General features: G+C 38.1%; 1 protein-coding gene across 7 annotated transcripts in view; it reads left to right on the top strand.

Annotated features, from left to right (window-relative positions):
- The first annotated feature begins 257 nt into the window (after nucleotides 1-257).
- Nucleotides 258-11,801, top strand: part of LOC113107325 (embryonic polyadenylate-binding protein-like) — a 28,814-nt gene continuing 17,270 nt past the window's right edge. For 5 of the 7 annotated variants that reach the window (XR_003292634.1, XR_003292635.1, XM_026269745.1 and 2 more), the window contains exons 1-12: nucleotides 258-417; nucleotides 1,068-1,274; nucleotides 1,503-1,696; nucleotides 1,802-1,917; nucleotides 2,936-3,075; nucleotides 3,265-3,359; nucleotides 3,430-3,567; nucleotides 7,534-7,629; nucleotides 8,395-8,664; nucleotides 8,756-8,837; nucleotides 8,949-9,068; nucleotides 9,329-9,468. Coding sequence is in view for 4 of the 7 variants with exons in the window: in XM_026269745.1 (XP_026125530.1) it covers nucleotides 1,082-1,274; nucleotides 1,503-1,696; nucleotides 1,802-1,917; nucleotides 2,936-3,075; nucleotides 3,265-3,359; nucleotides 3,430-3,567; nucleotides 7,534-7,629; nucleotides 8,395-8,664; nucleotides 8,756-8,837; nucleotides 8,949-9,068; nucleotides 9,329-9,468 (1,584 nt within the window). In the remaining 3 variants the exon portion in view is untranslated. Of the gene's footprint in view, nucleotides 418-1,067; nucleotides 1,275-1,502; nucleotides 1,697-1,801; nucleotides 1,918-2,935; nucleotides 3,076-3,247; nucleotides 3,392-3,429; nucleotides 3,568-7,533; nucleotides 7,630-8,394; nucleotides 8,665-8,755; nucleotides 8,838-8,948; nucleotides 9,069-9,328; nucleotides 9,469-11,801 lie in introns of those variants that run through there. The other 2 variants (XR_003292636.1, XM_026269749.1) reach the window with 2 other exon arrangements.

Raw genomic sequence — 11,801 nt, 5'->3', positions numbered from 1 at the left:
AACACAACATGTATATTCACTTTTTAATTTATATTAAAAGTTTATTCATCTTAGTGTCTACTTCCGCATTCCAATCCTGCTAATAGCGTCATAATTCTCTATACCAATAAGCTGTAAAATCGTCACTCATCTGTACACCAATAAGCTCATCTTAATCATAAACCAATAACCGCTGAGGTGGGCGGGGCGACACGTGTCGCTCCGCCCCAACGTGTCGCCCCGCCCCATCGTCCAGACTGCACTCTGGGATACTTGATTCTTCTCACAGATGGATTTTAATTGATACACAATGGAGCGCGTTACAAATGACAGGTGTTCCTCGGTAATAATTAAAGTCGCACAAAAACAGTCCCAACGGGGTGGAGCCCGCTTGCAGCTACACTGAAGGATATGCTTATGTGCTCCACATTACAGCAGGTAATTTTAACTAACATTGTTTCCTCAGAGGGCTTTAGTTTTAATAATGCACTTTAAATGTAGCTATTTTTACCTTTCGCCCATTTTGTTTTAATAATGCACTTTAAAGGTAGCTATTTTTACTTTTTGCCCATCAGCCACAATTGCTGGCGAGTGCCCAAATAAGGATTCACAGATATGGTCTTTTCATATAGGCTTCTATAAATAACCCTAATGGCACTGAACGCGGAGCAACAAATCATGTGTTGTTCTTTTGCGCGTTTTAACAATTTTAAATGAACTGAACTAAATGTAATCCTCGTGAGGACGAAGGCATTCCCGTAGCCTTAAATCGGCTTCAGGAATCTGTGTAGGCCTATTTGTGCTCCTACCAATCTTATTATCTTTTCCCCAACATTTCAAAGTAAGATTCCTGCTGTTAACATGAACTACATTAGTAAACATGAAACAACAATGAAAAATACTTCCAAAGTATTTAGTTATCATAGTATTAATTTCAACATTTACTAATATATTATTAAAATCAAAATCTGTATCTGTTCATTTCATTTAATGGACATAAACTTAACTAACAACTAACAGCTGTACTTTCAGAACAATGTAACAAGTGATATTTCAAGTTTCTCTGATCATAAGATGCTCTTTTGCAGAGTGCGTCTGAAGGATGAATAGCAGTGGACCAGCATACCCATTAGCCTCTCTTTATGTCGGTGACCTTCATCCTGATATCACCGAGGCCATGCTGTACCAGAAGTTTTCTCCTGCTGGTCAGATCATGTCCATCCGTGTGTGCCGTGATGTCATTACACGGAGATCCCTAGGATATGCTTACATCAATTTCCAGCAGCCTGCTGATGGTGAGCACACTCTTACTAGGGTGTTGCAAATTGAATCGAGAATGCTCTTGCAGCTCTGTTCTGGAATTTAGAAAACAAGAACAGTGATTTGAATTAATTGAATTTATTTATTGAATGTATTTTAGATGAATTGCATTTTAATAATAATGAATTACCCAAACTGGTCGCCACTTTTAGTGATTCAAGCACTTCTCTTAATGGTAAATCTCACTTTTCTCCACATTAAAGCGGAATGTGCTCTTGACACAATGAACTATGAAGTCATCAAGGGTCGTCCAATCAGGATCATGTGGTCACAGCGAGATCCAGGTCTGAGAAAGTCTGGTGTGGGAAACATCTTCATCAAGAACATGGATGAGTCTATTGACAACAAGGCTCTCTATGACACCTTTTCTGCCTTTGGTAACATCTTGTCATGCAAGGTAAATCTGTTTTTATTACTGTGTGTGTGTGTGTTTATTGTTAAAGGCAGTTTTTATTATAGTTGATTGAAATAATTTACAATCTAACTGTGTTTTTCTTCCTAGGTGGTTTGTGATGAGAATGGCTCAAAAGGTTATGGGTTTGTGCACTTTGAGACTCAAGAAGCAGCCAACAGAGCCATTGAGACCATGAATGGCATGCTTCTGAATGATCGCAAAGTGTAAGTATTGACACCAGTGGTTCTCAACCAGAGAGCAAGGGAAAAACTAGGGCCCTGTCCACATGGAGACGTGTTTCTGTGAATACGCACAAATGTTTTATCGGATAGGCACTTCGTCCACACGGATCCGGCGTTTTCGGAAGGTGAAACAGCTATTTTTTGAAACTGGGTCCCAGAGTGGATAAATTTGAAAATGCCGTCTTTGCGTTTTCGTCTGGACGGCTAATCTGTATACTTTCTGAAACTATGTCATCATAAGCCCACGTCTCCCCCTAGTCAGACACCTCTACGTCACGTAACAGCAACATAAACATGAACAAACACTGAACGATTGTCTTTTTATTCACTTACATTAACAAAGATTAATAAATGTATTGTTCCATATTCGTTTGTGTACCACGTGCAAGGTTTATGAGCATAGTCCAAGTCTTCGCCATTTTTAGTGCATCTCTGTGGCAGAATACAGCGCCACATACTGGTCTGGCATGTATACCACATCATTTTGCGGTTTCGTGTGGATTCGGATATTTCTTGAGACGAGGAAAAAAAAGGTCTGATTGGGGTAAACGCCGTCTCCGTGTGGACGGGGCCTAGGGCTGTCCGCAAACACACAACATCAAGATGTCAACGATCTGTTTTTCAATTAAATTCATTGGCTCAAAAAGCCCTTCATTAACTATTGTTTTTATTAAAGGACACACAGTTCTGTAATCTAGACTTCCTCATCCTCTCCTTGATCTTTTTCCACCAACCAGTGAAGTAATTTCACATTATTCAAAGCAAGGACAAAACATTATGCTAGTTCTATCATTCCTATTTGATCATTTATGGACAGATGTACATGTATTTGTGTATACACTTATCTTTTATTATTATTTGGTATAGTATTGAATAAATTTTGAATGGTTTTCTATTTCTTGAGTATTTTGTATTCGCTTTTTCTTGCAAGTGTACTTTCTGCAATAATTCAATCTCAGTATATTCACAAAAGTAAATGACGTTTAATCTGCATTTGCAGTTTTGTAGGGCATTTTAAGTCTCGCAAGGAGCGTGAGGCCGAGTTTGGCGCTAAAGCCATGGAGTTCACCAATGTGTATATTAAGAACTTCAGTGAAGATATTGACCGTGAGAAACTGAAGGGCATCTTCTCTGAATTTGGTAAGCAGTTTCAATAGTGTTTTTTTTTTTTTTTGTAAAGACATTGTTTGGAAATGTAGTGTTAAATATGCAAATGCACTAAAAGTATCAGCAGGGGTTTTAAACTTTGATTTAAGATCTAGAATTCATCAAGCACTTTTCATTAGGAGTGTTGATTCTGCTTCTTTTAAAGCTGGCAATGGTTCACAGGTAAGACCCTTAGCGTGTGTGTGATGACGGATGAAAGCGGACAGTCTCGTGGCTTTGGATTTGTCAACTTTGAAAGCCACGGAGATGCAAGGAGGGTAAGAAAACATATGTTGCAGTATGTGTGAGTAGATCTGAAGACTGAAGCCTTTTCTCTATCTGTGGTAGGCAGTAACTGAGATGAACGGCAAAGAGCTGAATGGCAGAGTACTGTATGTGGGCAGAGCTCAGAAAAGACTGGAGAGGCAGGGAGAACTCAAGCGCAAGTTTGAGCAAATAAAGCAGGAGCGCATACAACGCTACCAGGTACATGCTTACTTGCAGTGTTTGGTAAGTTACTCGAAAGTAATTAGTAATCTGATTACTTTTATCATTGTAATTTGATTACTGCATTTAAAAAGTAGTAATTGGTAATATGTAGTGGAATACTTTTAAGTTACTTTCAAGTTTACTTTATCAAACCTAGAAACACAATACAAAATACAAAGTGAAACTCAGTTCTTTCTTTAATATTGACCGAAAAACTATGAGTCTTATTTGTATACACTTACAATTTAAAGAGAACCTTTTTTTTTTTTTGCTTTTGTAAAATAAAGAAAAAAATATAGGGTGTGCTTTCTGCATTCTCAGTCTCCGTAAACCTTCCTTAAATGAGTCACTAAAATAAATGAAAAATTACATATCTAAAGAAAGCTTGAAGTGTCTTTCTTGAATTAAGTCATGTTGAAAACAAATATTCTGATAAAATAATCCATGTGAAACCAACGCTGGTTACAGTCTTTCCCGTCTGAGCTCACCTATAATGTGATCCCACCCATGTACATTGTGTGCTGTAAAATAATCATCCCCGCTAAATCAGGCTTGAGATGTGCAAATCAAGATCAGTAAACAAAGAAAGATTCAAGTTAATTTCAGCTACTTTTCATTTTTGGAAGACGCACTGTGAGGAATAAGCCTAGAATTTACCCCAGAAGAATGCGATGCAACGCGGCTTAATCCAGAGGAGGATCTCATTCTTTTGCCTTTTGTTGGGCAAAGCAGCAACTGACCTGTCATTCAAGTAGCCACGCCCTAATTATGCAGAACTTTAAGGCTTAATATGATTTAATTGGATGATTATAAATAAAAATACCCCACCCCCACAGTTGTCATGAAGGCATCAAATTATCTATATAGATCATACCCACTTTTTGTACCAAGCTGTTAACATTTTTCTTCTGCTGCAAAGTTGGGTGTTTTAACATGGGGAGGTCTATGGGACAATGACTCCCTTTTGGAGCCAGTCTCTTGTGGCCAGTTGATGAGTTGCAGTTTTAGTCACTTCCTTGTTGGTTTCAAGAGAGACTGAGAGGTTATCATTTGGTCAAAACACGAGCGAGAGTTTTTACGTTTTCTAACTAAATCGCAGGCAAACATGCTGCACAAAGTTTTGTTCATGTATATGAATGGGCTTTTTGAGATATTTCAGAGCAATGGAAGACACAAGCTGAGACAAGTTTCACACTTTTGCAAAATTAGACAAAAGAGAAAAATGTGGAGAGCAGCTGCTTTCGTTTCGACCTGTCAAAGTTTAAGAGCGTGTATGTCTCGCAATGATTACACTTGTAGTAGGAAGTCTTTTGAACTCATTTGACCAGCATTTACACCATGAAAGTGGTCTACTCTAATGGGTTTTCAAGTACCTCTGAAAGTGGGCAAGCTCAAGACATTTCACACCTCGTTTACGCCTGTATTTAGCGTTGTCCACTTGATCTGATTGCTCAAAATGCATATTGATACCAAGTGTACACAGGGCCTAAATGTTGTAGGAGTCATCTGTGTTTTAGCTCGCAATCTCCAATAATTTATTGAAGTTAGCGGCAGCTGTGGCCTAATGGTTAGAGACTTGGACTAGTTATCTGAAGGTCAATGATTTGAGTCTTGGTGTTGGCAGGAGTTGTATGTGGGAGGGTGTGAATGAACCGCGCTCTCTTCCACCCTCAATACAATGGCTGAAGTGCACTTGAGCAAGTCCCTGAACCCCCAGTTGCTCCCTGGGTGCTGGAGATATAGCTGCCCATTGCTCTGGGGGTGTGTTCACTTCTCACTGCTGTGTGTGTGGACTCTTGGATGGGTTAAATGCAGAGCACGAATTCCAAACAAATGTCACTGCTTTCAATTTCAAAGGGAATATCGATGCGCAAAACATGATTTTTACTTCATATTTTTCACACTGCATTTGTAACTTAAGTATAACATTTAATTGACATTAGTCAATTCAATTCACCTTTATATAGTGCTTTAAACAAAATACATTGCGCCAGAGCAACTGAACAACATTCATTAGGAAAACAGTGTGTCAATAATGCAAAAAGGCAGTTCATCATTGAATTCAGTGATGTCATCCCTGTTCAGTTTAAATGGTGTCTGTGCATTTATTTGCAATCAAGTCAACGATATCGCTGTAAATGACGTGACCCCAACTAAGCAAGCCAGAGGCAACAGTGGCAAGGAATCAAAACTCCATCGGTGACAGAATGGAGAAAAAAAAACCTTGGGAGAAACCAGGCTCAATTCGGGGCCAGTTCTCCTCTGACCAGATGAAACCAGCAGTTCAATTCCAGGCTGCAGCAAAGTCAGATTGTGCAGAAGAATCATCTGTTTCCTGTGGTCATTTGAGACTAGGTCTTTACAGTGGATCTGTATCTGGGGCTCTAGTTGTCCTGGTCTCCGCGGTCTTTCAGGGCTGTAGAGGTGCTTTTTTAGGTGCTAATCCACCATTTGGTCTGGATACGTACTAGATCCGGGTGACTGCAGTGACCCTCTGATCTGGACACAGACTGGATCTGGTGGCTTTGGTGACCTAGGAATGAGAGAGAAACAGAAGAATGGCATCTACGGTAATATTAGTTTAATGATGTAGCAACTACATCAGATGTTATAGGAAGTGTTCCCAGTTCCGGTTTACCTAAGTAATGCAGCATAAAAATCCTTTAATGTATTTAGCCACGCAGTTGATTTTGATGTTCTAGGTATTATCAAATTGCCTGAGTTTTGAGAACGCATTGGACGTGGAGGATTATACCATTCAGGGCTTTATAAGTAATAAGCAATATTTTAAAGTCTATACGATGTTTGATAGGGAGCCAGTGCAGTGTGGACTGGGCTAATATGGTCCTGGTTATAGTGAGAACTCTTCCTACTGCATTTTGGACTAGCTGTATTTTGTTTACTAGGCTTGCAGAACAAGCACCCAATAAAGCATTACAATAACCTTGAGGACATAAATACATGGATTAACATTTCTGCATTTGACATTGAGAGCATAGGCCGTAATTTAGATATATTTTTGAGATGGAAAAATGTTTTTTCAAAATGTTTTTTTTAAACACCTGTTTTTTTTTTCAGAATTTAGCAGTAAGCAATTACTCGTCATCCAGTTTTTTTTTTATATCGACTATGCATTTCATTAGTTTTTCAAATAGGTGTGTTTTACCGGGCCGCAAAGAAATATAGAGCTGATTATCATCAGCATAGCAGTGAAAGAAAAAACCATGTTTCCTGATGATATCTCCCAAGGGTAACATGTAAAGCATGAAGAGTAGCGGCCCTAGTACTGAGCCTTGAGGTACTCCATACTCCACTTGTGATCGATATTATACATCTTCATTCACTGCTACAAATTGATGGCGGTCATATAAGTATGATTTTAAACCATGCTAATGCACTTCCATTAATGCCAACAAAGTGTTCAAGTCTATGCAAAAGAATGTTGTGGTCAGTCGTGTCAAACGCAGCACCAAGATCCAATAGAACTAATAGAGAGCTAGAACCATGATCAGATGATAAGAGCAGGTCATTTGTAACTCTGTTATATGGTCTAAATCCTGACTGGAATTCCTCACAGATATGTTTTTTTTTTTTTACTAAGAAGGAATATAATTGTGAGGATACTACCTTTTCTAGTATCTTGGGCAGAAAAGGGAGATTCGAGATCGGTCTATAACTAGTTCTTTGGGGTCATTAGTAACTGTAATCAAATTACAAAGGCCTTAATTTATCATATAAGCATTACATTACTGCGTTACCAGGAAAAATAATTGGAATACAGTAACTTTTATTGTGTGTAACGCATCATACCCAACTCTGCTTACCTGTATGGTAACTTGTATAAATCTGCAAAAAGCCAAAATTCAGTATCATCCTAATCATCTGAGAAGGATATGCATACGCTAAACTGTATGTTGGTATTTCAGGACCGTTTTAATGCATTCGTTGTTTCTTGAATTTTAGGGAGTAAATCTCTATGTGAAAAATCTAGATGACAGCATTGATGATGAGAAGCTGAGGAAAGAGTTTGCTCCTTATGGAACCATCACCAGTGCAAAGGTAATGAAAAGTGCAACAGAATACTCCACTTAATATATAACGTCGATGCTAACAGGATAACAAACTACAAAATATGATAAAAATGATTCACAAGTTTGATAGGAGTACAAGATAAGTCTTAAAAATCAGACATTGGTTATGCTAGTCAGACATTTTTAAACATTAGTTCATAACATTAGTTATAACATTATAGTTACTTTTTTCTGCTTTAGGGTCATCCAAATAAATTAAACGTAAAAAATATTTATGGTTACATTTTAATCTTGGAAAATCAGATTTTTTTTTTTTTTTACATTTTGGTGAAATTAGATTTCCAAGTAGACTATTTTATTTTAGCCATTATTTTAGCAACATTGCAACAATTTTCACTATGCAACCCATTCATATTTAATATATTCCAACTCACCTTTTTTTCCCCCTCTAATTAATGAACAGGTTTCACCCATGATTATTATCATTACCTTAAACTAAAACCATAAACTTTAGTTACTTGAAATAAAAATAAATTTCAGTTTAAGTTTGATTGAATTTTATCATTAATTTTAAGTAAATAAAAACAGCAATTAAAACAAAAAATTTCTAAAAAGAAAATCAATATAAATTTAAAAATACTGATTAATCTGATGCTAAAATAATGCAGGTTTTGCCTAAAATTATATTACATAATCATAGTTGACAAAAATGGAAATTCTTGCATTTGTTTGTGCAGTTTTATGATGAAATTCCATAAAGTCTTGCTTCTGATTTTCTTGTATTTGGTTATAGGTGATGACAGATGGAGGCCACAGTAGAGGCTTTGGCTTTGTGTGTTTTTCCTCTCCCGAAGAGGCCACGAAGGCAGTGACTGAGATGAATGGCCGTATCGTTAGCACTAAACCACTATATGTGGCTCTTGCCCAGAGAAAAGAGGAGCGAAAGGCTATCCTCACCAATCAGTACATGCAGAGATTAGCCAGCATTCGTGCCATTCCCAGCCCTGCCATACCCACCACCTACCAGCAGAGCTCTGGCTACTACATGACCTCTGTTCCGCAAGTGGGTGGAAGGGTTAATCTACATGTGTGGTTTTGTATGATGATTGCATTACTTGTGCTGTGTGAACTTGTATGCATATCTGAATTTCTAGCATCAGGTTCGCTCTTTTTACAATACTGTACCAAACCTGCGGCCTGTGCCACGCTGGACCACTCAGGCTCCTAGAACTCAAGGTAAAGTCACTAATATTACCTCCAGTATCATTCTTTTTTTTTTTTTTGAGCCCATCAGTGTGCTTCTGTGGTTTTGTATTTTGAGTTAATTTCTGTTATTGGCTGCACTAGCTCCATTCACAGCTCAGTTTGTAAGACAAGCAGTGCCCCGCAGGCCCTCCACCACCATCAGCACAGTCCGCCAGGCCTCCACTCAGGTTCCTCACATTGTTCACAACACCCAGCGAATGGGTAAGGCTTTGTGCGTGGTTAAAGTATAAAAACAACATCAGCTGAAAGATACAAAAACTTGTGTCTGAAGGTGTGTTTGATTACAAGATCTATTTTTCTAGAAGGTGAAATTGGCCTTAATGCATTGTTGTATCTCTTCTCTTAATTACTTTGGTCCATTTGTTAAAATGCATGTAATTATATGAGCTAGAGTTGACAGATGTTCTGTTTTTGGCTGGAATGAGAATCTCTTGTGCCTGATTATTTTTCTCTTGAATTAGCCAACATTGGCACGCAGACTGCAGGTGGGAGAACTGCAGGAGCGGGGGCTGTAGTCAGAGGAGTCAGTCAATACAAGTACTCAGCAGGTGTCCGAAATGTGCAGCAGGTCATCAGTGCTCCAGCTCCTGTCGTCCACCAGGTAACATGCACACTTATCTTTCACTCTGTACTCAAGCTGAACTTGGTTGTGGAGTGGTGCTTGCAGCTTTGCCTTTTGAACCTGGTGTCCTGAAACTGCATCCTACCGATTAGATTAGATCAGGGCTTACGGCGCATACATCAATATTGACCATTTTCTCATACTGGTCAACACATAATTACTGTATTTGCATTACTATAAGGGGATATTTATGGTTGGGGTAGGTGTAGACGTTAAGGCATAATCTGGTGGGTAGGTTTTTCTATTTTTTTTATTTTCTCAAATTGTGCAAATCGTCAGAACACCAGTGCTACTTTAGGGGCTGTTTGAAGAGAAATGCAACATTGAGTGTATTGGACTGATATCATAGACCGTAAAAATGTTTAATGTGTCTTTTATTTAACTGTAGAAAGTTGAAGCCAAAATATACCTGGTATATTGTGCTGATGTCATTTGGAGTCTGAATCTGCACAGTAGTAATCGATGAGCTGGAACCGTTGTATTAAAGTCACAAGCTCACAATGTTGCCACATCCTGTTTTTGTAGCATCCAATAACTAAAAGCAAACCTATTAGAAAAACACTGGAACCTGCATCAACGTGATTAAAAAAAAAAACACCTAAATGATGGAAGCTTTCGTGGGGAAGAATCTATAGGGAGTGTGTGCGCGCGTTTAAAAAAATTAAATAAAATGAATGCCTTACATCCCAATTGTTTACTTGGAGAGAACAGTTTTTCTGACCTATACTGCAATCAGTGCATTCAAGACATGTAGGAAATATTGTATTTACAAGTTATTAGCACATGAATGTCCATCACCACAAAGTAGTCACTAAGAGTTGGAAACCCAGAGTTGTCTTTAAGCTCTGAATTTCCTAATTCGGGGCATGTACTGAGTGTCCAGTTTCATTGGTAGCATGTCAAAATGTTTAGGATGTCATAGTTTAATTTGGTGCTGGAAAATGTGTTTCCCGAAACTCCCATGGTTTCATCGCTTTACAACCACATGCTCGTGATAAACATCTCCTGACTGGACTTAAATAAAAGCCAATTGGAGACTGAGCATCATCAGACTCTGAGCACTTGATAGCTCGCGGAGTAAGCTGCTCTGTTTTCAGTGCAGCTCTTTCCAAGTGAGTACTACTTACTAGCAACTGCTGTATTGGAATTACTCCTCAGTGATGGATGTTTTACACTTAAGCCCCTGCCCATGAAGAACTTTATGGAGATCTCAGTCTGGTGCTTCAATATCAATTTCTTAATGTAATAAGCCACACTGCAATTTATTGTTTTGTTTATTCTGGGCACATCTGCTTTTTTGCATATACAGGTGCATCTCAATAAATTAGAATGTGGTGGAAAAGTTTTATTTCAGTAATTAAACTCAAATTGTGAAACTTGTGTATTAAACTACTTCAGTCTGTGTGCACTGAATTTAAGTCTTTTGGTTCTTTTAATTGTGGTGGTTTTGGCTCACATTTAACAAAAATCCATCTCATTCAATTCAAGTTTATTTGTATAGTGCTTTTTACAATTCAAATCGTTACAAAGCAACTTTACAGAAAATTATGTTTCTACAATATTTAGTAGTAGCTAGTAGTTTGTGCACATTTGACAGGATTTAAAATATGAACTATCAACTATAAATATTATTAATTAATAGTTATTATATGATGCAGTCACACATGTAGCAATAATTGTTAGTTCGGTTTGTTGATTCAAGGTTAGCATCATCTGAGGTCCTCTGAGGGTCAGCATCATCTCTTTTCAGGTGTTCTGGATCCAGACTGGAGCTTGTGTAAATCCTAGTTACCACGGGATGTAAATCCCATGGCAAAACATAGAAACAAAATGGAGACATCATTAGCAAAGCTGCTGATCCAACAAAGTAAAATTAGTTTAACCCAAGCTAATAAATAAAAATGCACATTTGATCAGATGCAACTACACTCACAATTTAAAAGATACATTATTCGTATGCTTGGCGAAAGAGATGCTTTTTTAATCTAGATTTAAACAGAGAGAGTGTGTCTGAACCCCGAACATTATCAGGAAGGCTATTCCAGAGTTTGGGAGCCAAATGTGAGAAAGCTCTACCTCCTTTAGTGGACTTTGCTATCCTAGGAACTACCAAAAGTCCAGCGTTTTGTGACCTTAGGGTGTGTGATGGGTTGTAGCGTGGTAGAAGGCTAGTTAGGTACACAGGAGCTAAACCATTTAGGGCCTTATAGGTAAGTAATGATAATTTGTAACTGATACTGAACTTAATAGGTAGCCAGTGCAGACTGTAGATTTGGGGTAATGTGATCATATTTTCTTGACCTGGTAAGGAC

This window comes from Carassius auratus, chromosome 8, assembly GCF_003368295.1.
Source record: "Carassius auratus strain Wakin chromosome 8, ASM336829v1, whole genome shotgun sequence".
NCBI lineage: Eukaryota > Metazoa > Chordata > Actinopteri > Cypriniformes > Cyprinidae > Carassius > Carassius auratus.
The sequence above is the reverse complement of the archived record's forward strand: the minus strand, read 5'-3'. Positions and strand labels throughout refer to the sequence as shown.